At 29.2% G+C, this 25,010-nt stretch overlaps 4 protein-coding genes and 2 pseudogenes across 6 annotated transcripts; 4 read left to right on the forward strand and 2 right to left on the reverse strand.

Moving 5' to 3' along the window:
* Window positions 1-3,599: 3,599 nt before the first annotated feature.
* On the reverse strand, window positions 3,600-6,955 carry LOC149884822 (uncharacterized; annotated as a pseudogene).
* Window positions 6,956-7,716: 761 nt separating this feature from the next.
* LOC149884823 (uncharacterized) lies at window positions 7,717-9,001 on the forward strand (the record flags this gene model as incomplete). Its single annotated transcript, XM_090094569.1, has 6 exons — window positions 7,717-7,789; window positions 7,895-8,011; window positions 8,103-8,275; window positions 8,380-8,444; window positions 8,663-8,760; window positions 8,875-9,001. Coding segments are annotated over 6 exons (627 nt in total), but the record flags the coding sequence as incomplete, so codon positions are not given.
* A 2,922-nt stretch (window positions 9,002-11,923) lies between these two features.
* Window positions 11,924-14,851, reverse strand: LOC149884824 (uncharacterized). The gene is made up of 4 exons (XM_090095794.1): window positions 14,400-14,851; window positions 14,103-14,270; window positions 12,275-13,949; window positions 11,924-12,192 (listed from the first exon to the last, which is right to left on the reverse strand). The coding sequence occupies exons 1-3, from the start codon at window positions 14,669-14,671 to the stop codon at window positions 12,317-12,319; spliced, it is 2,073 nt and encodes a 690-aa protein (XP_089951920.1). The 5' UTR covers window positions 14,672-14,851; the 3' UTR covers window positions 11,924-12,192; window positions 12,275-12,316.
* A 697-nt stretch (window positions 14,852-15,548) lies between these two features.
* On the forward strand, window positions 15,549-16,076 carry LOC149884825 (uncharacterized). Its single transcript, XM_090095809.1, has one exon. It carries the CDS (start codon window positions 15,549-15,551, stop codon window positions 16,074-16,076), a length of 528 nt encoding a protein of 175 aa, XP_089951935.1.
* Window positions 16,077-16,198: 122 nt separating this feature from the next.
* Window positions 16,199-23,298, forward strand: LOC149884826 (uncharacterized). 2 transcript variants are annotated; one of them, XR_016454945.1, is made up of 3 exons: window positions 16,199-17,457; window positions 23,045-23,113; window positions 23,219-23,298. XR_016454945.1 is itself a non-coding variant. In XM_090095789.1 (3 exons), exons 1-3 carry the CDS (start codon window positions 16,547-16,549, stop codon window positions 18,335-18,337), a joined length of 948 nt encoding a protein of 315 aa, XP_089951915.1. In that variant the 5' UTR covers window positions 16,204-16,546; the 3' UTR covers window positions 18,338-18,448. The 2 variants fall into 2 exon arrangements, 1 of the variants encoding a protein (XP_089951915.1); XM_090095789.1 differs by lacking the exons at window positions 23,045-23,113; window positions 23,219-23,298 and adding exons at window positions 18,133-18,161; window positions 18,330-18,448 and having other exon boundaries at window positions 16,204-17,457.
* Window positions 18,343-22,290, forward strand: LOC149884827 (uncharacterized; annotated as a pseudogene). The gene is made up of 5 exons (XR_016454944.1): window positions 18,343-18,533; window positions 18,676-18,759; window positions 18,905-18,997; window positions 19,833-21,499; window positions 21,671-22,290. The product of XR_016454944.1 is annotated as an uncharacterized LOC149884827 (transcript).
* Window positions 23,299-25,010: the final 1,712 nt, after the last annotated feature.

Genomic DNA, 25,010 nt, shown 5'->3' on the forward strand with positions numbered 1-25,010 from the left:
AATTTTTTAATTTGCTAATTTTATAAGCGTATTATTTCAGTAAATTCCAAATAAAGGTTACCTTTTCTTTTTTTTTTATAAATTCACTCGAAGTCTCAAAAAACATTATTTTAAAAAAAATATCCAAAAAATTTTATTTAAAAATGCTTTTTTTCAATTTATTCTTGGATGATGGAAGTTACCTGGTGACCAAAGTTACCTAGCGACCGAAGTTACCTGGCGACTGAAGTTAGGCAGTATTAGGTTATCATAACTTTTTATTTACCATCAGCAAGAGTTTTTTAATTTTATCTCGAATTTAATTTATGATTGGATTTCGTAGACGGGTAAGTTTTTCAATTATACCGAAATCGTCTGCATTTTTAAATTTTAAATTTTTTGGTAATCTGCATTAGTCGACTGCATTTTTAAGTTTTAAGGTATTTTTTTTTAAATGCAGAATTTTTGAGGCAGAAGTTTTTTAATTGCAGAAGTTTTGAGGTTTTTTTTTTTAATGCAGACGATTGACAAATTACTACCAAAAAAACTGTTTTAAAAGATTTTTCTCGTTAATTGTTTTGATATGTTTAGCTTTCGGTAGAAGTTACTTCATGTCAATCACTGTGTTTTACTTCTGAAAAACTGCTGATAAAGTCCTAAACCTAAAGAATGGTACTTTTTTCAGAGAGAATGTGTAAAAAAGTTTGAAAACATTAGTATAAAATAGAAAAAAAAAAAAAGAAAAGCGACTTCTTACAAATGCATTTTAGATTTTTGAAAATATTGCATATGTAAACAAATTTTCATGTTTATTTGATAGATTTATAACTTTTCTCAATCAGTTCTCGTTTCTAAAGAAGGTAGAGGAAAAACTACGTTAAAAATTAAATATAAAAAAAAGAAAAGAAATGTATTAAAAATACGCTACAGACTTCAAAATTATTAAACACAGTTTTAGATTAAGATAAAAAGGAGCAGGATGGGGTGTGTGTCTTGTGAATATTTAAAACATTGCGTAATTAGATTTTAAATTCAATTGAATTTAAAGCTGAATTTGAAACGTTTACCTTAATGCCACGCGCACTTCGCTTTTAAAAACCCCGCATTAAATATTGCTCTTTTTGAAAATCGCAGATGAATGTTTTCATAAATAAATCAATGAAATACACAATCATGAAAATAAATAGTAATATACATGAACATATTTTTGTAGATTGTTACATAAAGAAAGGGTTGGGGCAGAATCTACCCAACATAAGACGCCTGTAACTTATCTTTAACTTGTCTAGACGTCTGCAACTAGTTAAAGACGTGTTTAAGACGGCTTTTGAACACGTCATTAAGACGTCTTTTGATAACCAGTTTAAGACGTCTTTAATACATCTTAACAATACGTTTTTCGGAATTACCAGTTTAAGACAACTTTAAGACATCTTAAATAAGACAACTTTAAGACGTTTTAAATAAGACAACTTACCCCCCAGCGTGCACAAACGTCAAAAAGACGTCCTATGGACGTCTTAATTAGGTCGCGACGTCTCCGACCAAATTATGACGTCCATAGGACGTCCTGTAAGGACGTCTTTGTTAAGACGTCCTAGTGACGTCTTCAAAAACGAGTAAATTTACACGTACGTTCATGTAAACTTACATTTTTAATTAACTGAGTTAGCGCATTAATGCGCATTAATGCGCTAACCAATGATATATTAAAAATAACTAGATGTCTAACTTCCGCGTATTTTTTGAAGCAAAAATCGGCCATTATGGGTGGCAAATTTAACAAATCAAAAGCTTCGTATTTGTTTTGTTTTGATAAATAGCGTAAAGATTTTGCCCCGATTTTTGGCCGATTTTTGCTTCACTTTTTCTTATACCGATTTACGGCAGTTAGACATCTAGTTATTCCATAGTCATAGTATTTAAATAGTCTGGAAACGCGGGTCGTCTTCTATGGATTTCGTTCAATAACTTGAACATTTAAGGGTGACCGGACTGAGAGTGCATCAAATAATTTTAAAATGACTTTTTCTGCCGCAGTTTCTAATAATTTAGATGAATTTGATGCTGTTTTAGCTGCTATTAATGAAGATTTGTTGGAGACTGATCCTAATTTTAGTTCAACTGTTGAGTTAGCTGTTGGAAATATTCCTAACGCAAATGAAGAGCGTGTATTTTTGTGTTTATATTGCGAAAAAAGATGTTTATCACAAGGTGGTTTAACTCGTCACCTCAATGCCAAGCACAAGGACAAGCTTATTGATAAACAGTTTAGTAAAGAGAAAAAAATAGCAGAGCTTATTCTTCATTCTAATTGCTTTCAAAATTACTTGATTCAGAGTGCAGAAAAGCTTGCCATAGATGAATGCTACCCTACTAAAATAAGAACTGAATTTAAAAATTTTAAATTGACATGTATAGAGGTCAATACAGCTTATTCTTTAATAAAAAGTATTATTGAATCATTTGATGGAAATGCTGAAAATTTTTACCCAGCTTTCTACAAAATATTTTCTGAAGCACCAAGTCCTTTTAAAAATCTTAGCCAAAACTGCACTCTTCTTTTAAGTTTTGAAGTTGCTAATCTTGTCTTGGCTCATCTGACTGGCGCCTCCTTTAATAATGATGTTTTAACATTTAAACATGAATCTTATCAGTTTACTGAAAAAGAAAAATCTATTATCGCTTATCTTAGTGGTTATGTTTTTGGTACCTTTTATCGTAGAATTAGATTTAGTTCTAACATGTCTAGTTTGTATCATAAACAGTGTTTATCATTTTTGCTTGCTGGTAAATGTACAGGAGAAACAATTTCTTTGCCAGAGCATAAACATGTTAATTTGCATGATAGGGGTGGTTTATGGAAAGTAAGTAAAGAGGTTATTTGTATCTTTACTACTGCAGAGTACCATTTTATTTCTATGGCAAAAAAGTCATCTCATACTATCAATTGCAAAGAAATAGTTGATACGTTAATTAAAGACTCTTTTGTGCTTGTTAACTTTTCAAAAATTATACATAGTTCAACTGAAAAAGTTCAAAAAGAAATAGCACTTAATTTATTAGAAGATCTTCTAACTCTGTATATACGTGTTCGTACATTTCCCTATGTGAAAGATAAGTTGCAAGCTTTCAAGATTTCTAAAAGTCAAACAAAATCAAATGCATTAAGAAAAGCAATTAAAAAAAAAGTCTCAACTTTGGAACAAGGACATTAAAGACTTGGCATGACTTGGACTTATGAAAACGGCTATTTTCATAGCCACATATCTTTTAAAAATATTAATAGCATATTACTAACTACTCCTGAAGTAGTAAAATGAATACTTAATGACTTACTTTTATGATGTATAAGTTTATGATATATTTCATATTGATATTGTATAAATCAACTTTGATATATACAATATCAATAACAAAATTAATATAATTGTTTTTTCAATTTTAAATTAACAATAACACATCTAATACTTTATAGTGTTACCATTTTTTTAAATTGTAAGATAAATTTTGATATAGAAAGATCTTTAAAATTGATTATTTTTGACCAATACATTTATACCAAAAAATATTTTAAAAATAGTGTACTACATTTTTAAAAAAGAAAATAAGTCGAAATCTATATATGTTAAATTTTAAGTGAAAAATATTAATAATTGAACTCATCAAAAAATATTATCTTATGTTTAATACAGTTTTTACTTGGTTTAAATTTTTTTTTAACATGATTTAATACTATCACTCGTATTATCTGTATAGCTAATTACATTTCCAGTTACAGGAAGAAATACTTTCTGATTTCTTATCATGTTATCATTGTAACCAAAGTCATTAACAGATGGATTATCTTTTCGTGATCCAAGTGATCGTTGGCGTCCAAAATAATTTTCAATTGGATCCTGACAAAAGCGTTCAGTTAAAACATATTTTACATTTTGCTGCAGTAAAAACTGAACAGATTCTATAATTGAATGAACTGTAATCTTCAAACCTTCATATGTTTGATGGGCAATGAACATCTTTGATTTTGAAATTTTTGAAATATCTCCAGGATGCTCTTCAATAGATTTTAACCAATCTTTAAAGTATTGCAAAAAAACACTTTGTAACCAAAAAAACCTATCATCATTTAATGATGAGAATGGAGCTAGATTTGGTTTTAGATCAAATTTATGACCATTTAAACTTCTTATATTCATTATATCAAAGAAGCTATCCATTAAGGCACAAAACTTAGCAGTGCCTTCAGCTTCAGGTGGTCCGTAATGTAATAAAACTTTTGATACAGTAGAACTTAGCACTTGAGCAGCAAGTTTAACATTCATTATTGAATATGGCGTCAATTTTATATGTTCAAAAGTGAGTTTAGGCAAAATATGTAAGCCACATTCTCTGTCCTCATAAAATATATCAGCAATATGATTCCACAATATGAACATACCACCATTCCACATATATCTTGTTCCTTCTGCATTTTTTGAGTTAGATAAACAGTTACGAACTGTCTTAATTAAATGTGGTGGGTCAGATATAAAATAAATAAATCGTTTTTCTGAACTAAAATAGTTAAGGGTTCTATATGTGACATCAACATGCGGATTCATATCATCATTACGTGTCATGGTAAAATGCATTTTAAACAACTTGCGATTTGCAGAAGCTCCATCACAAGTTACAGCAATAACTTTTAAGGAATTTAATTCACAAATTCCAATTGCTTTCCAAAGCAATGGAAAAATTTGACAAGCGGTGGCTCCAGTTGTTGCAAAGTTAGCTAAACTAAATTTAAAAGGATTGACAATACTACGAACAAGAAATACTAAAACATGGGTAGCAAAATCATCTACTTTTGGCAAAGTTGCTATGTTAACATCAGCATCACCAAGATCAACATAACCCACAATCTCCCCAGTGTGCTTGTCCCAAACTAAGTTTTCCTGAATTTTCATTTCATCCATTAGAATGACAATAAATTTTTCTTGCTCCGAAAAATCTTTGGTTTTTTCTTTTAATTCATCAATTATTTCCTTATTGAATCCACGTTTAGGTTTAATGTAATTTTTATAATCACGTAAGCGACGACGACTTGGAAGGACAAGAAAACCTGTTCCTGATTTCTCATTGTAACGTATATCATCATACATTGCAGCAGACTTTGATGCCAGTGAAAGACAGTATCGAATTATTATAGGATGATATCTTACATTAGTTGGAGATAACCTCAAATATTTTTGCTGCTCCTCCCAAAATAGCTTCATAAAAGGTGAGATTTTGTTTTGATCTGCATTTGACATAATTGATATTAAATCATCACTTAAACTTGAACTGATAGTCAGGGCAGATTTTGAAATTGAATTTTGTAAATCAATGATTTTTTCTTTCAACTCCTTATTTTCAATTCTATAGTTTTGAATTGTTAACTTTAGGCGATCTGGAGAAGTCAATGATATTGGTGCATTAAGTTTAGCAGGCTTTTTCGCTACACTGTGCTTTCTTTTTGATGATTTGGAAGACTTAGAAATTAAAGTTTTTTCATTTATAATACAGTTATCACAACATTTCAGTTTGCTCAAAACTGAACATGTACTTGATCTGAAATACTCAGTTTGATAAGTACCATGAAAGTTAAATTCTGTTTGATTATATATTTTAGGGACACAATGTTTGATGGCAGACTTTTTTGCTTCATCGAGTGAGACTCCTAGACAAATACTATAACTTGAAATAACTTTGATCAAGTTTGACAAAGTGATATTTTTCATTGAACTGTCATAACTTTTATAAACTTCATGGGTTGATGGTAAACGCCAGGCATAAATGCGAAGTATAAATGTTAAAGAAGCATCAATAAATGTCTGTTTTTGTAACTGCATGAATTTCATCTTTTTCAAAAATATGAACGTGAGAAATATTATTATTTATATTCCAACCAGAAGGAAGATTAAGATGTACTATACGCTTAGTAAATTCTTCCATTGGTTTGTAACATTCCTGGATTGAGTTTGGTTGAGTATTTAAATTGGATTTCTTATCAACTATGATTTCTGCAGATTTACGAGAAGTTGTGCTAAAATAAAATTATCAATTCAAGTAGTTTATTTGCAATTATACAACAGTATAAACAAAAAACTATTTTCATATATATATATATATATATATATATATATATATATATATATATATATATATATATATATATATATTCTTTATTATTTTTCAAAATAATTTTATTTTACCTTGAAATAGAAAAACTTTTTTGTGGTAAATTTATTTTTGGTATTGATCCAGGAATAAGTGTAGTTTTTAAATCATCTAAAATTATAAAAATGTACCTGAATTTTCTTGTTTCCAGTATAGATACCAACACAATGTTAATACTGATATAATATTTGTCAACTAATCCAGCTAAGTAAACTTTATATAAAATATAAAGTTTATTAGGCTCTATTAGCTAACATTTCAAATAAATATATTTTGAAGATAACGTATTATATCTGAAGTCATCCATCTAATTATACAGTCAATGAAATGCTTCCATATATTATAATTATATGGCATATACAAACCAATTTCTTGAAGCAGCAGATATATTGAATATATAAAATACTCCAATTTACTCACGACGAAGAAGTTGATCCTTTGTGTAATGACGTTCACAAATATAAAGATTTCTTTTTTCGATTTGAGCTTTTAATCCTTTGTCAATCACTCTGTCATGTGTAATTACACTTATTAACTTCTGTCTCCAGTTTGCACTATATTCGTCATCTTTTGTTGGAATACGAAATATAGACAATCCAACATGATTTCTTGATACTGAACAACCAAATATAGCGCAATTGGCTCCTGGCATTTTCAATATTTATCACAGAGTAAATGAAATTAAGTAGCAGCTAAGTACTATGTTTACAATTTGATGCACTCTAAAGTAGTCTGAGCACTAGTATTGAAAGGAACTTAAGTGTTATGAGAAAACGGCCCGCGTTTCCAGACTATTTAAATACTATGACTATGGTTATTCTTAATATATCATTGGCGCTAACTCAGTTAATTAAAAATGTCCGCTCGAGCTGCTCGTTATTTAATTTTCGTTTTTTTGGGGGTTATTTATCCCCAAAAAAACGAAAATCAAAATTTCAGAAATGACCATTTGGAATATGCTCATAAATTACTGGTCTATTTTGTTGCAAGTAGTAGGGAGTTGTATAGTGATTCTTTTTGTTCATATAATGTACACTGTCTTATTCACTTGCATAACGATGTTTGAAACTTTGGATGTAATTTAGATCAAATTTCTTGCTTTCCTTTTGAAAATCATTTAAATTCGTTAAAAAGGTTTATTCGTCAAGTAAATAATCCTATATCTCAAGTTGTGAAACGTAATCATGAGTTTGAAATAAATAATTCAATAAATCTTTCAAAGGATATCAAGACCAAAATTCATTCCGGAGAAATTGTTTTTGTAATAAGTATTTTAGATATGACTACTTTTATTTGTAAAATGTTCCACAAGAGTCTAAATGTTCCACAAGAGTCTATGGGGTTGTTCTATGTACTTTACTTAACGATGTGATGTGGTAAGCCAACTATGTATATGATTTTAAAGAGTCTAAGTTATGTATGTATGAATAAATAATATATAGGCCTATATATATATATATATATATATATATATATATATATATATATATATATATATATATATATATATATATATATATATATATATATATATATATAGTGCATGAAATAGTTGATCTACCAATTCCTTCAATAAACTCATTGAAAAGAAAACTAAGTCATACTGCTGGTTAGTACTATATGCTTTTGTGTACTATCAAGGAAAGTGTAGCTCTTGGGGACCTGATGTCCCTAGTTTTTTTTTAAGTTTACTTTTTATATTGTTTTTTTAAAGAATTAAATATCATACTGAATGTTATGGATTCCTCTTCTTCAAGCAGACCATTGCAGCCTGAAACTGCAAAAGATTTAGCAAGTAGTTGCAAAAGGATTTATCCTTTACCAGATGCAGGTAAAGTTGCTTGTTTCCATTTCATGTTTTCTTTTGTTGGTTTGTAATATCAGTAAAATTTTATTTAAATTATTGTTTTTTTACTTTTTAGAGATTCAGAAAAAAGTTATGTTTCAACTTGCTGAAATAAAGAACTTGTTGATAGATAGAACTGCACATTTCTCTGATGATGCAGAAGAAATTTTTAAACAGTGTAAATGTTCAGACGAACTTATCATTTTAGAAAAAACAATTGCTGACGGGGATATTCAATACAGTACTTTTGTATGCTTGAATATAATTATTTACTCCTTTAGGTTATTGTCATAGTTGTTTTTTTTTAATTGACTTTTTTAATAATTGTTTATCAAATTATCTATTTGTTTTAGGTAAAACAGTTATCATCAGTTGGCGGTAAAAATCCAGCTAATGCAATAAAAAATATTCTACTCACGTAAGTTACCAGCATAAGTTTTTTTTTGACGCTAATTCTAATACATATTTTTCAGAAGATAGATCATTGTTTTCTTTTGTTTTTATATTAAAAAAAAAATTTATATTAGAAAAATTCAAAATTGGATAAATATTTACCCTATTTTGAATTTTTCTAATGAATATCTAAGATATAAAATTTCTAAGCACTGCTAGTGAAATATATTTTTGCATATTTAGACTGACAATAGACAATGTTTTGTCAGAATACAGCATGAATGGTTTAAAGAAAATGAAAATATTTAAAGAGCTTGTAAATCTATGTAATGCAATCACCGGTATCGATCTTAGCTTATTATTGTATTCAATTAACTCATGATTAAATTTTTTTTTTTTTTTTTTTTTTGATGCACTGATTTTGTTGATAAATTTTTTCTTATTCTGTTTAATAGATGCTGTTTTAAAGTCTTATAAAAACGTGACAAAAGCAGAAGGGACAATAATAAAACATTCTTCCGAACAATTGAAGAGAAAATCCTCCAATATTAATTGACAATTATTATATTCTATATAATTAAATGTTGTATTTTTTAAATTTATAATCCTTTATAAATTTTTAATTCTTTATATCTCTCTATGTCTCTCTATGACTAGATAGAATCATATCAAATTAAATAAAAGGTTTTGGATCTCTTTGACTAGATAGAATCATATCAAATTAAATAAAAGACTTGGAAAAATATCAGTATTTCTAAAGACTTTCTCTTGAGAAAGTCTTTACGTCTGTACATCTTTACGTAGATTCTTAGAATCTATGTAAAGGTGATAAGTAATCTTAAAGCCTGTACATCTATTAATAGATGTACAGACTCTACTAATAGATGTACATCTAATTAGACGTCTTCAAGACGTCTGAAAGAGACGTCTGAAAAAGACGTCCTCAAGACTTTCACCTGAGACCGAATAAGGACGTCTTACAGACAAGAAATCGGACGTCTTATAGACGTCCGAAGGACGTCATTGTGCACGCTGGGTGTAAATTTACACGTAACTGGGTTAGCGCATTAATGCGTATTAATGCGCTAACTCAGTTAATTAAAGATGTCCGCTCGAGTAGGGAGCGAATACCCGCGGGTACCCGTAGACGGGTAATTTTAATAACTTTAGTTACCCGATATCCAAGTCTTCGGGTCGGGTATTACCCGGTATAAGCTACCCGACTATTACCCGTAGAAGTACCCGATTAACGGGTAATTTTATTACCCGATTTCTTTACCCGAAAATCGGGTGATAAAATTACCCGTAGAAGTACCCGAAAATCGGGTAATAAAATTACCCGATAATTCGGCTAATAAAATTACCCGAAATCAGGTTATAAACTTACCCGATCCTCGAACCGAAATTTTCGCGCGATCGGGTTCTTTCGTTCATTTTTTATTTTATCATTTTTTTTTTACTGTGCTTTTTTAAATTTAACTTTATTTCAATTCTTTTAATATCACATTTATTTCTATTTGTTAGTTCCTACCAGTCCGTGTAAGTATTAATTTTTAACTAATTTAAAGTTAATACTTACATGGAGTGGGTGGAACTAATACTCCATGTAAGTATTAATTTTTTTTAATTAGCTAAAAATTGATACTTATATGGAATAGGTGGAATTAATACTCAATTCTTCACAGCTTTTTTTTAAACATTGTGCTATCACCTTTTAAATATAAAAAGTAAGTAAAAATTTTTTTTTTTTTATTTAATACGCTACCCGCTTTTGTTACCCGGTCATCGGAACTACCCGTATTTCGGAACAACGCACTAGTCGGGTAATAAAATCGGATATCTCGTTCTTTTTTTCAAAACAAAATATGTAAAATAGCTTTATATTTTTTTTTAAACTTTTTTATGACTACTTTAAGGCATTCTTTTTATTAACTTAATTATGAATATTTTAAATCCTTCCCATAATATATATATATATATATATATATATATATATATATATATATATATATATATATATATATTTATGAAGGATTTAAAATACTCATGATTAAATAAATTTTTTTGCTGTTTGAATACACGTCCAGCTGTTTGTGCAACTATGTATGTATGTGTGTATGTATGTATGTATGTATGTATGTATGTAATGAATGTATATAAATTTTATTTTCATATTTCCATTTTCTTTATGCCTATTTTCAGCCATAATGTATAAATATGTTTTTATATTTTTAAAAACATTTGAACTCCTTCAGTACAAATATTCATATTTCAAATTTTTTTTGTTATTTGTAATTCAATGTGATAAGCGAATGGAGTTGAACTCTTTTGTGTATTTTTGCTTCTTCGGGTAATTCTAAGGGTATTTTCTACGGGTATTCTACGGGTATCAAGTATCGGGTGTTAAAAACAATCGGGTATTACCCGATTTAAAAAGAAACGGGTAATTTATAACTTCGGGTAATTACCCGAATATTTAAATTCGGGTAATACCCTAAACAACTACCCGGATCCGAGTTCGGGTCTCGGGTCCCTACGCTCGAGCTGGTCGTTATTTAATTTTCGTTTTTTTGGGGGTTATTTATCGTTTTAAGTCATTTTCTAATTTTTTACGTTTTTCGGAGTATTTTAAAACTTGATTAACCCAATGATATATTATATATACTAGATGTCTAACTTCGATCCGAAATGTGAAGCCGTGGGAGCCATTTCTAATTCGGGCAAAAACGTGCATTTTTAACTTTTATTTCGCACGTCGCACTATGCGTCGCGCTGATAGAAAAAAAGGAAATAGCCTTATAACTAGAGAACTGTTTAACATTTTGAAGTAATTTTTTGAACAAAGCATCAATTATGAGAAATTGTTTGTTTTTATATATATTTATAAAAAAAAGTCCGGTCTTTTTTAAAACCGGCTTTATTCCGGTTTTTTAGTTGGTTTATCCGGACTAATTCGATTTTTGATTAAAAAGATATAAAACCGATAGTTTTTGATATTTAAAACTGGTATATCAGTTTTAAGTCTCTATTTAAGTCTGATATATCAGTTTATCTTTTTTAGGGGTTTACAGGCATTTTTAGTCTCCAACTTATTTTTTCATGTTAAATAAAAAAGAAATAACATAAGTATTTTATTATAAATAAAAGTAAAATAAATACTCCAGTAGTTCCACTCCCCTCAAATGCAGAATAGAGGTTCTGATGCTAAAATAGGTTTTTAACAATATGTGGCTATGAAAATAGCCGTTTTTAGGTTTTTAACAATATGTGGCTATGAAAATAGCCGTTTATTAAAAGTTGCTTATCAACTACAGCTGCATGGTTTAATGATGCTTCCTTGATTTCTTTTTATAATATGAACCATTACTCTTTATCTTCTTAAAATTATTTAACAACACACATTAAAATTTTAAAAAGTTTTGTTAATAAATAGTATAGTTTAAGATATAAACTATTTATTATAGAAATTATCTATCAAATTCTAATTCTAATAATTATACATTCAAGAAAAAACTGTATTCACTGTAATAAATAGATACAATTGAAATATAATTAAAATTTTTACTCTAAACGTATCTCAGCAATCCTTATGTGGAGCAACATTTAATATTTACAACAAGCCTTCATGAATTGCACTATGAAAGTTTGGGATTCTTATGTTTCAACTTTTCTAACAATTAGTATTTTTTTTTTTTTTTTGCAAGCATAAAAAAAACATACCGTTTGATTATGTAAAAAGATCTCAGAAATATCAGATTGGCTACCACCGGCACCTAAAATGTATCATTAATAAAATTAAACGATAACATTAAATATTTAAATTTAAAGATATACATAGCTTTCTCCAATATTTACCTTAAGAACAGTTATCAGCTTAATCTTCTTGCAGTATAGCTTTTATACCTCTTGCATTTTGTTCTTCTTACAGTATAGGTACATGTCAGATGTCATAAATAAATAATTAGCTGTATCCCTAGTATTTTCAGCAAAAGAAGTTAATCGTGCATGACCTACTCGTGCAGTTTTGTTGGCTTTGTTCCTGGTTTCAATGGCACTCTCAGACAAAGAACCTATTGGATACTTAAAATATTTAATAAAAGAAACACCATGAACTACCATTCTATGCACAGACTGTGACATTGGAATGGCTTTTAAAAACTGATCATTAGAAATGAGACCAAACAGACGCTCAGATTTCTGCTTGAAAATTTTCACATCTGGTCTTGCGGTTGTACTATTTATATCAATTAGCAGGTCCCTAAATAGTTTGATCATAGTGGTATTCAAATTTAGAATTCTTCCAGTCACAGATGGATTATTAAAGAATTTTCGTGCAACATTGCCAGTGCTGGATGTACCACTTCCCTTCCTCGCAAAAGATACCCTTATTTTTAATTGTATTTTGAATAAGTGCTGGAATTTTTTTTTGTTTTCAATAAATTCTTGGCTGTTTTTTGCTGGAATTTTTCTTCCTTGTTTCACTGCTGGAAGTTTGCAAGCAGTATTGAAAACCCACTCCATGCTGCATATCCACAAATGAAGACTGCAAATTCCAAGTTTCAATATATTCTTGTCTACATCTTTATCTTTATTCCAAATGGTTTCCAAATTAAACTCCTTAGGACTTGCTTGACATACATGACAGCACTGAGATGCTATATTTTTTTTAAGCATTTTTGATACCACAGCATTAAGTGTTTTACCATCATTCATTGTGGTATAAATAGTTGACAAACTTGAATTTATAACAAAAGTATTGTCATGAAGTGTAAACTTAATATTCTCTAAAGACAAAATTTCATTTTGTAAATGTTCAAACTTCTCTTGAATAAAACTAGTAGTCTCTTTGGCAAAACAAAACATAAGATGATGGGTTGCATCTGGACTATTTGGATTACAATTTTTCCATAGTATCTTTTTTCCACTTCGAATCTCCAACAAGACAAACACTATACTATACACAGTGGAATCATCCACACCTCTCTTCATAGTTGCTGCATTCTGAAATTCAGATTGGTCACTCTGACCATCACCACCCACTTTGCAAATAACATATATGTTATCATGTTCCTCCTGTGCTAAAAATTTAATAAAATTATCATCATCCTCCAAAAGATACTCAAACACTCTAGAAACTGAATGTTTGATCATATTGAATAGACTACATTTTACTTCAGTTTCTGAATATTTCACCTGCTCTGGATATGTCAATTTTTTGTATTCTTTTAACTTGGTTAAACCTGGAGGAACAAGATGATGATTTTGTGTAACAACTTTTTTAAATTCAGCCCATGTTCTGTCTGTTAGTCTCAAATTGCAAAAAGTATGCAATGATAAATTTGGACCATATAAATTAGACCTGGGTGCAGTAGAGGGATTAGATGCAAACCTTTTTACAGCATGTTGAAGTTCTTCCAGTTCTTTTCCCTGAAGATTATCAGTTCTTTTATGTTTCATCCTACTCGTAAGTTCTAAAAAAGATTTTCTAGGTTTTGGTGCTTCAGGTGTTCCCATTGTTACAGTATTTCTCCTAAAACATGTATAAAATGTGTGTGTACAACTTTTAACTTTATATACATACATACATACATATATATATATATATATATATATATATATATATATATATATATATATATATATATATATATATATATATATATATATATACACACATACGTACCTGTTTAACTTCAGTCTAAGACCTTCAAGTATTAATTGGCCCTCCTTCATTTTTTGTTCACCCTGCTTGATGAGCAGGTTACCCTGCTGAATCAGCTTTTCACCCTCTTTTAAAATAAGTTGTCCCTCCTCATATTTACTTATCTGTTGCTCAGGATCTGCTTCTAAGCTATATATATATATATATATATATATATATATATATATATATATATATATATATATATATATATATATATATATATATATATATATATATATATATAACATTTTATTTTAGAATTAATAAAAAACTTACCAGACATATGATTTGTATTCTATTTTTTTATCCAGAAAATCTTTGTATTTAGTGAAGAACAAACTGCTTTTTTTTCCACATTTGTTAAAGTTTTTTATCAACTCAAAAGCTAGTCTTCGAAAAATTTTGAAACTAACCATACAACCAGCATTATTTATTGCAATAAACTTAGACTCCAAAAGTTTTGCACAGGCTTTAAAATTTTTTCTTAAGAATATATGCCTTGGGGGAAATGTATGTGTTAAAAGTTGACGAAGAGTGAATGTAGCCATTTTGATAGTTAATAAAAATCATCGCAAGGTAAAACTGAATCAAATAAAAACTTACCGGAAGTTGTTGAACTACGGAATTTTCATTAACTTCACAGAATTTAGTCGGTTTTTGAATAAAATCCACAATAGTAAAAATGATTTTTAAGCATGAGGTCACAGAGGTCGCCTCAATTTTTTTGCATGGCAGTAAATTCAATTCGCAGTAGCTATATTTTATTCAAAAAAAACGAGGCGACCTCTGTGACCACATGCTCAAATCAATCAATGTTTAAGAAATCAAAAAATCAGCAAAAAAATGCTATGCCAAAACCCTTTTTTTCTATTTCTAGTTTTACATTCAATTAAATACATGATTATTTTAATTTCGCATAAAAATAATAAAGAAATTTAACACTTATCATATACTTTGAATGGATTTTAACAAAAATGCGAGTTTTTTAAAACCTCAAAAAAAACCTTAAGATGTCAGAAGTTTAAAAAAACTTAAAATAATTTTTTTTTTATAAAGAGTTAAAAACTAAATGCAAAAAAAAAAAAACTTAAAAAGTTTAAATATGAAAAATCACTAAAAAATATGCACAAAATCCTATTTCCGCTAAGCGATGCATAGTGCGTCGGATATAGTTTTTGCCCTTATTACAAATGGCGGATATAGTTTTTGCCCTTATTACAAATGGCGGATTCAATTTGTAAACAAAAAAAGCGGCCTCACTTTTCGTCTAATAAAATCCCGCAAGTTAGACATCTATTATATATAATATATCATTGGATTAACCTAGTTATTGTTAATTAACTTAATTCAGTTAAATAATTCTTATATAAGTTTAATGTTTATTTTAATAATGATCTATTTAGATAATAAAAATTTATATCTGAAATGTCTAACGCAAATTATTTAAGACTCTGGCGAAGAAACTATGAAACCCAGTTGGAAGTTCTTAATTATTGTCACGACTCTTGTGAAGAGACCATTTTATTGGATTCACCATCCGATAAAGAAGAAGTTGAAATAGTTGAAGAAGAAGTTGAAATAGTTAAAGGAAGACTGGATTTAAATGGCGAGGTTTCACCCTCATCTTCCATTTTTAGCGATGTAAATAGCATTTATATCTCAGAAAACGATGATGTACACAATAAAGATAACTTGGCCTCTGAACTTTCATCTTGGGCATGTGAACATCACCTTACAATGGCAGCAACAAATCATATCTTGCTAATATTAAGAAATCATGGTCACAAAGAATTGCCTAAAGATTCAAGAACCTTATTAAGGACACCAAGAAAAGTTCCTCTAAAACAAAAATGTGGTGGTGATTATTTTTACATAGGTTTAAAAAGTTCAATAAAAAGTAAGTTAAAAGAGTTTTCATCTCATAATATTAATTCTTTGAAGACAATCTATTGATTAACGTAGATGGTATACCATTGTTCAAATCATCAAACACACAACTTTGGCCTATTCTTGCATCTTTTCAACTTGCCGGTCCATTTGTTGTAGCTCTTTACTGTGGTAGCTCCAAACCTGACAGTTGTGAGGAATTTTTAAAAGAATTTTTAGATGAGTATCGTAATTTGGAGGTTTTTGGTTTACACTATAATGGCAAAAAATTTAATGTAAATATTAAAGGATTTATTTGTGATGCTCCAGCACGTCAGTTTTTAAAGGGAATTAAGGGTCATACTGGTTATGATGCATGTGAAAGATGTAAAGTTCATGGAGTAAATATAGAAAATCGAATAGTTTTTCATGATCTTGACTGCAAACCAAGGATAGACCAGGATTTTAAGCAGATAGCTTATACAGGACATCAGTTACTTGTTAGTCCTTTAATCCACTCCAGTGTTCAATGCATCAAAGATTTTTGTTTGGGCTATATGCATTTAGTTTGCTTAGGAGTTGTTAAAAGATTGCTTCTATACTTAAAAGAAGGCCCTCGTTGTTGTCGCATATCATCTAATCAGTTAAATGTAGTCTCTGACACTATTTTATTGCATTATGGAAAAATGCCTTCAGAATTTGCACGCCAGCCACGTGGGCTAAGCGATCTACGAAGATGGAAGGCAACTGAGTTCAGACAGTTCTTGACATATACTGGAATAATAGCCCTTAAAGGAACTGTTAGTTCACCAATTTATATTAATTTTTTATCTTTATCTGTTGCAATAAGAATTATGCTTGAGGAAAATCAAGATTACAGAAATGACCATTTGGAATATGCTCATAAATTACTGGTCTATTTTGTTGCAAGTAGTAGGGAGTTGTATAGCGATTCTTTTTGTTCATATAATGTACACTGTCTTATTCACCTGTATAATGATGTTTCAAACTTTGGATGTAATTTAGATCAAATTTCTTGCTTTCCTTTTGAAAATTATTTAAATTCATTAAAAAGGTTTATTCGTCAAGCAAATAATCCTATATCTCAAGTTGTGAAACGTATTCATGAGTTTGAAATAAATAATTCAATAAACTTTTCAAAGGATATCAAGACCAAAATTTCTACAAATGAAAAAGACAATTGTTTTCTTCTCCATTCCGGAAAAATTGTTTTTATTATAAGTATTTTAGATATGACTACTTTTATTTGTAAAATGTTCCACAAGAGTCTATTAAGAAATTACTTTCCTGATCCATTTGATTCAAAGATGGTTGGAATTTATTTTTTATGTAAGTCTAACATTGGCAAAAGAAAAACTGTAAATAAGGTAGATATTAAAAGAAAGGTTGCATGTCTACCAGTCAATGATGGGGTTGTTCTATGTACTTTACTTAATGATGTGATGTGGTAAGCCAACTATGTATATGATTTTAAAGAACCTAAGTTAACTTTGCTTTCTTGTATAAAATAAAAAATGTGCACATTTATTAAATAAATTATTGCGTTAAAAATGGGTAATTTTAAAAATATATATATATTTTTTTAATTTTTATTATTTTTATTATCATTATGTTTTATTATAACTTTTATAATAGTTATATGTAATATTTCTATAATTTTCAACAACATAGTTTAAAAAATAATTTCATTGCAATTTATTTTTTTTTGTTATATAATATTATGTTGTATAAATAAATAATAGTTGATAGTAAGTGCATGATGATTTTCAAATTACTTTAATGCTGTTTTTATGAAAGAATGTTAATTGCTAATTTTTTTAAATTCATATTTCTTTTTTAGAATTTTGAATTTTTTTAATGATTAATTGTGAGCTTTTAATGAATAATGGAGAGCTTTTCAATAAATACTAATTTGTTTAATTTAGCTTTTAATTAAGTCTACAAGCATCATTTTCTGTATAAATTTTGTATAATTTTTCTTTTAAGTATAACAATCATTTCCTGTTACATCTAACATCTATTTTTTAATTACAATAATAAAGTAATTGACAAATAGTTAAAATTTATCTGTCTGATTTTTTACTGGTATAAAAATGCATTTTTAAATAATCTTTTCACTCAGTTTTGAAGATATTGGTTCTTTTAGGAAAAGTAAGCTTCATTTTAATTTAATAATAAATTTAAAAAGTCATTTATCTTTTCATTTTAATCAATTGTAATTCTTAATTTTATTTATATAAATAAATTATTGCTTTTTGAGTTATTTTATTTTTATTTCATAATTTATCATATTGAAATATGATTGTCATTATATTTTAGATTTCTAATCAAAATGTCTTATTCTTTGGTTTCTCTTGTGGAGAAAAACAAAAAAGTGGTAGATGCTGTTGTACCTAGTCATTGGATAAAAGATGACAGTATTTTGGCCTGAAGGTGCGTATGTAGAACGAAGTGCTAAGAACTTGGATGAGTTAGATGAAACCTGGCCTTCATATAAGTTAGTCAAAGTTAAATTCACTGCAGGTAGGATAGTTTACTAGTAAATAAGACTTCCTAATTATTTTGAATAATTAAAGCCATTGCTTTGTAGGTATTTCACAGTTTAACATAAATGTAGCTAATTTCAAAAATAGTAAATCAATTGTAATTTTATCACTATCATTAGATGACTATGAATGGTGCAAAGATGTAGAAATGTCTACTACTGAACACGACAGTGATGCTGAGCCTGTAATAAGTCAAGCAACAGGTAACATAAAGCTTAAAACAGTTTAATGCTGCTTATGTCACAGTTTTCATTTAACAGCAAAACTATTTTTTATATATTTAGTATTGAAATAAAAGATATATATTCTTTATCCTATTTTTCACTGATTTTGTTTTATTTTATTTAGCAAATAAGATAAAACAAAAAATTGATCTACCTAGACCTTTTACAAAGTCAATGGAAAACAAAACAAAGTCAAAAACTAAAAGAAGCAAATCTGGTGAGAATTATTCATTTGAGATTTATTAAAGTACATTAGGATTCATGAAAGTATTCTTGCACTTAAGTGCAAGAATATTTTCATGATACTTTAATTAAAGTGCAACAATGTATATATATTAGGGCTGTTCATGTGAACACAGGAAAAAAATTTTTTTCTCGGATTTGAATGCATAGTTGTTTATTTTGTGCCATTTGACATAGTAATTGACTGTGGAAAAAATCTTTCCAATCAGATAATGTTTAGGGGGTGCTCAATGACCATAAAGTTTTACGAAAAACGTCAAAAACGTGTAAAAAGTTCCAAAGTTCCAAAAATTTCTAGAACCTGGTTAGTTAGATTTTTTCCACTGAAATATTGTCTGATTGTGTGCTATATAGATTAATTAAAGTGCAGCAGATTAACTGTCATCAGGGCACCAGACTAAAAAATGTCTGCTAGTGTTTAAAACAACTGTGTTTATATCATTTTGTTAAAATTTGTATTCATAATTTTAATACTATTATTTAACTCAATTTAGAATTTGTTCAAACAGAATAAAAAGGTTTACAAGTATAAATATTATTTTTATTTGGAATTTCAGTTTGACAACAAATGTATTAATATTTTGATAGTACCTAACCTTAGTAACCTATTACAGAAAACTAGCATGGTAGTCTGGTAGTGTATTGTTTGTTATTAAGTGCAGATAATAATAATTTCTAATTTGAAAATATTTATTTAATTTCTTTAGTAATAATTATTATAATATATTGCTGCAGCTGCATAAACCAACAACTGAATGATAAGTTTGTATAATATGGTATTGAGTTTTGATTTTCTCATAATATTTCAGTTATCATTGAAATGGCAGCATCATCTCGTGTTGCTATCTCTACACGACTTCAAACCAAAATCTTTTTAATTGGACAACCAGAGCCAAATCTTCCAGATAAAGTTCTTCCCTTAACATCTGATGTTTTAAAAACATTTTTTTATCATCTTAATTCAACCAAAAAGTCAGTGCCTGAAAGTCTTAAAACAACTGTTGATGAACTGATTGTTATTTGGAATAAAGCCCGTATTCCGACAGCATTTCATCCGAATGTAGTCTTAAAGTTGAAAACTTTAGTCCAGGAATTTAAATTAATAAAAAAAAATAAATCCAGATTGTCAGATTCTCAGAAATCGAGAGAGAAATCATTTACAGACACCATTGGCCTACTTTTTGACATTGCCCACAAGGATGCTGAAACCATGATCAGAATTGAAGAAGATAAAGAATTTTTATTGGATCAGAGATGTCAGAGAAAAATGGTGATGTTTGGAGAGGACAAAGAACTTTCAAAATTAGAAGAAAGAAATGAAGCAAGGAAACAAGCAGAGAGAGAACGAAAGCTAAAAGAAGAGCAAAGACAATCTGGTGCGAGTGCAATAGTTCCTGTTATTGAACCTTTACATGACGAAAGTTATAGTGATGACAACGATAACGATGCTGTTGATAATGACAAAATGGTTGATAGAGATTTTGAGATAGAAATCCCTGTTTATTACAGACAACAAGTCAGTAAAGCAAGTTCTTCAGGGTCAGCCGAATCAAGTTTAGCAAGTACTCCAAAACGACAATGTATCTTAGATACAATTCTTGACTCGCCTGATGTTTCATCAACATTAGACAGAATTAATCTATCTGACACAAAATTTACTATACTAGCAGCAGCAATTGCAAGGGCTGGTGGACAGAACCTCGATGATGGATCATTGTCACGTTCTACAGTCCGTAGAAAACGAACCTATCATCGATCAAATACTGAAGCCACTGTTCGAACTGAATTCTGCGATTTGGACAAACCACCATTAATCGTCCACTGGGATGGCAAACTGATGATAGATCGTACAAATTCTGCAGCCCCTAAAGCAAATGTTGACCGGCTATCTGTAGGTGTGACAGGTCACAATGTTGACAAAATACTTGGAATAGCAAAACTATCAGCTGGAACTGGAGAAGCCCAAGCAAAAGCAGTTATTCATCTGCTTAATTTCTGGGACATAATTGGTGATGTTATTGGAATGAGTTTTGATACTACAGCCTCTAACACTGGCTCCAAAAATGGTGCATGTGTAGTTCTAGAGAAACATATAGGTAGAAATTTGTTATATTTCGCTTGCAGACACCATGTTCATGAGATCATAGTAGCAGGAGTTTTTGGATCACTATTTGGACCATCATCTGGTCCCAACATACCTCTTTTCCAGAGATTTCAGCAATATTGGCCCAAAGTTAATCAAGGAAATTTTAAACCTCTGGATGACATTCGAATGAAAATACCCCTGGTGCAAGAACTACAAAATGAAGTGATTGCATTCCTCAAAGAAAACCTGCATGTTAAAATGCCAAGGGATGACTACAAAGAAATCATGGATCTCTGTCTGTTAATACTTGGAAAACTGCCTGATCAAGAAGAGAAAAATTATCATTTCAAGATCCCTGGTGCTTATCACATGGCTCGCTGGATGGCCAAGGTTAGTTATTGTTTTAAGATTTATTTATTTCGTGAAGAGTTCAAGTTGACCACAAAAGAGGAAAAAAATCTCTGTGAATTTTGCTTATTTGCTAGTCTGGTTTATGTAAAATCTTGGATATCATGCACAAATGCCAGCGATGCTCCAGTTAATGACTTGTTTCTGTTTCAGCAACTTAAGCAGTTTGCAGTTGTGAATAAAACGATTTCCGAAGAAGCAGTCAAGAACTTTCAAAACCATTTGTGGTACCTTTCACCAGAATTGGTCCCACTAGCTTTGTTTTCAAACAAACTTCAAACGGAAGAGAAGCGAAAAATGATTTCCAACATGAAATTTCACAGTGAGAACTGGTCTGAAAGGTTGATCAAATTAAAGAACATTGAAAGTCTAGAGAAGAAATCTCTGGACATGCTGGTGACATCAGTTTCAGCAAGTGCGTTGCGGTCAATGAAGGTTGATATTGATTTTCTGTTCAACAACGATCCAGCTACCTGGAATGATTCCCCAGAATACCAAGAAGGAAAAAATTTAGTATATTCATTGAAAGTAGTAAATGATGCTGCCGAACGATCTGTGGCTTTAATGTCGATGTTTAATGAATCGATTACAAGGAATGAATCTGAAATGCAGAGGTTAATTCAGGTGGTTGAGGATCACAGAAAGCGAGTGCCAGATGCCAGAAAGTGTACTCTGAAGAGTTATAGTCCTCGCTAGCATTAACATTGCACGAACTATAACATTACGATAATTAAATGTTAATTGCTCATATGTTTTTTTGTTTATAATTTGTATTTTATTCAATGACAAAGAGTCAAAAATCCTAGTGTTTTATTTTGGAAAAATTCTGATATAACAAAAACCGCAGAACTTTAGTCGTATTGCAGTATTTTATTTCATTAATTTCTCTGCTAATAAACCAGTCTAAAGTGGATGTGGATTGTAATTTGTATTCAGAATTTAATATTTAGAGATAATTAAAACTGATCAAATCTGAAAAATCTAATTAACCGGGTTTTAGAAATTTGTGGAACTTTGTTACTTTTTCCATGTTTTTCACATTTTTCGTAAAACTTTATGGTCATTGAGCACCCCCTAAACATTATCTGATTGGAAAGATTTTTTGCACAGTTAATTACTATGTCAAATGGCACAAAATAAACAACTATGCAATCAAATCTGAAAAAAAAATTTTTTTTGGACAGCCCTAATATATATATATATATATAGATAGATAGATAGATAGATAGATAGATAGATAGATAGATAGATAGATAGATAGATAGATAGATAGATAGATAGATAGATATATATATATATATATATATATATATATATATATATATATATATATATATATATATATATATATATATATATATATATATAGAGAGAGAGAGAGAGAGAGAGAGAGAGATATATATATATACACATACACACATAACGCAGAATTCCCAATTGGTTAAAAATTTCCAAAATTCAATGACTTTTTTTTTTTTTTTTTAGTAGTAGTAGTGAAAAGATAAAAATTCATATATATATATTTAGTGCATGAAATAGTCGATCTACCAATTCCTTCGATAAACTCATTAAAAAGAAAACTAAGTCATACTGCTGGTTAGTACTAAATGCTTTTGTGTACTATCAAGGAAAGTGTAGCTTTTGGGGACCGGATGTTCCTAGTTTTTTTTTAAGTTTACTTTTTATATTGTTTTTTTAAAGAATTAAATATCATACCGAATGTTATGGGTTCCTCTTCTTCAAGCAGACCATTGCAGCCCAAAACTGTAAAAGATTTAGCAGGTAGTTGCAAAAGGATTTATCCTTTACCAGATGCAGGTAAAGTTGCTTGTTTCCACTTCATGTTTTCTTTTGTTGGTTTGTAATATCAGTAAAATTTTATTTAAATTATTGTTTTTTTACTTTTTAGAGTTTCAGAGAAAAATAATGTTTCAACTTGCTGAAATAAAGAACTTGTTGATAGATAGAACTGCACATTTCTCTAATGATGCAGAAGAAATTTTTAAACAGTGTAGAAGTTCAGACGAACTTATTATTTTAGAAAAAACAATTGCTGACGGGGATATTCAATACAGCACTTTTGTATGCTTGAATATAATTATTTACTCTTTTATATTATTGTCTTAGTTTTTTTTTTTAATTGTCTTAAATTGTTTATCATATTTATCTATTTGTTTTAGGTAAAACATTTATCATCAGTTGGCGGTAAAAATCCAGCTAATGCAATAAAAAATATTCTACTCACGTAAGTTACCAGCATAAGTTTTTTTTGACGCTAATTCTAATACATATTTTTCAGAAGAAAGATCTTCGTTTTCTTTTGTTTTTATTAAAAAAAAATTTATATACGAAAAGTTCAAAATAGGATAAATATTTATCCTATTTTGAATTTTTCTAATAAATATCTAAGATATAAAATTTCTAAGCACTGCTAGTGAAATATATTTTTGCATATTTAGACTGACAACAGACAATGTTTTGTCAGAATACAGCATGAATGGTTTGAAGAAAAAGAAAATATTTAAAGAGCTTGTAAATCTATGTAATGCAATCACCGGTATCTTAGCTTATTATTGTATTCAATTAACTCATGTTTAAAAATTGCTTTTTTTTTTTTTTTTTTTGATGCACTGATTTTGTTGATTTTTTCTTATTCTATTTAATAGATGCTGTTTTAAAGTCTTATAAAAACGTGACAAAAGCAGAAGCAATGCAACTTATTGGGACAATAATAAAACATTCTTCCGAACGATTGAAGAGAAAATCCTCCAATATTAATTGACAATGATTATATTCTAATATAATTAAATGTTGTATTTTTTTAATTTATAATCCTTTATAAATTTGTAATTCTTTATGTCTCTCTATGTCTCTCTATGACTAGATAGAATCATATCAAATTCGATTGCTATATGCAATTTGTTAAATAAAGGGCTTGGAAAAATATCAAAGACTTTCTAAAGACTTTCTCTTGAGAAAGTCTTTACGTCTGTACATCTTTACATAGATTCTTAGAATCTATGTAAAGGTGATAAGTAATCTTAGAGTCTGTACATCTATTAATAGATGTACAGACTCTACTTGTAGATGTACATCTAATTAGATGTACAGACGTAAAAATACGTTTATAGGACGTCTGAAAAAGACGTCTTAAGGACGTCTGAAAAAGACGTCCTCAAGACTTTCACCTGAGACCGAATAAGGACGTCTTACAGACGAGAAATCAGACGTCCTTAGGACGTCATTGTGCACGCTGGTTCATATTTGAACAAAAAATGACAATTTATGGTATTTTTATATTTAAAATATAAATACTTTAAACATGTAAAGCAAAAAGTAAACATGTGACAGGACCTAAAATTTGACTCCTCGTGCAGCGCACGACTTCGAACTCCTCCTTCCTTCCCCGGCCCTTCTGATTCCGGTGCTGTATTTATGCCCCTTGGTAAATCTCAGTATTGATATTTGATTTTTTTGTTTTTAACGAATAATA

The sequence above is a fragment of the Hydra viridissima genome, unplaced genomic scaffold, assembly GCF_058129835.1.
Source record: "Hydra viridissima isolate aposymbiotic clone 2 unplaced genomic scaffold, HvirCarnegie_v1 scaffold_8, whole genome shotgun sequence".
NCBI classification, from domain to species: domain Eukaryota; kingdom Metazoa; phylum Cnidaria; class Hydrozoa; order Anthoathecata; family Hydridae; genus Hydra; species Hydra viridissima.

What these genes read in the sequence shown, in the direction of transcription:
- LOC149884824 (XM_090095794.1), bottom strand. Translation starts at nt 14,671, where the DNA reads ATGGCTACATTCACTCTTCGTCAACTTTTAACACATACATTTCCCCCA. An exon ending in GAATACAAATCATATGTCTG is followed by an intron (nt 14,271 to 14,399) that starts GTAAGTTTTTTA and finishes ATATATATATAG; the next exon opens with CTTAGAAGCAGATCCTGAGC. An exon ending in CTTAGACTGAAGTTAAACAG is followed by an intron (nt 13,950 to 14,102) that starts GTACGTATGTGT and finishes TACATGTTTTAG; the next exon opens with GAGAAATACTGTAACAATGG.
- LOC149884825 (XM_090095809.1), top strand. Translation starts at nt 15,549, where the DNA reads ATGTCTAACGCAAATTATTTAAGACTCTGGCGAAGAAACTATGAAACC.
- LOC149884826 (XM_090095789.1), top strand. Translation starts at nt 16,547, where the DNA reads ATGCATTTAGTTTGCTTAGGAGTTGTTAAAAGATTGCTTCTATACTTA. An exon ending in TTACTTAATGATGTGATGTG is followed by an intron (nt 17,458 to 18,132) that starts GTAAGCCAACTA and finishes CTTTTCACTCAG; the next exon opens with TTTTGAAGATATTGGTTCTT.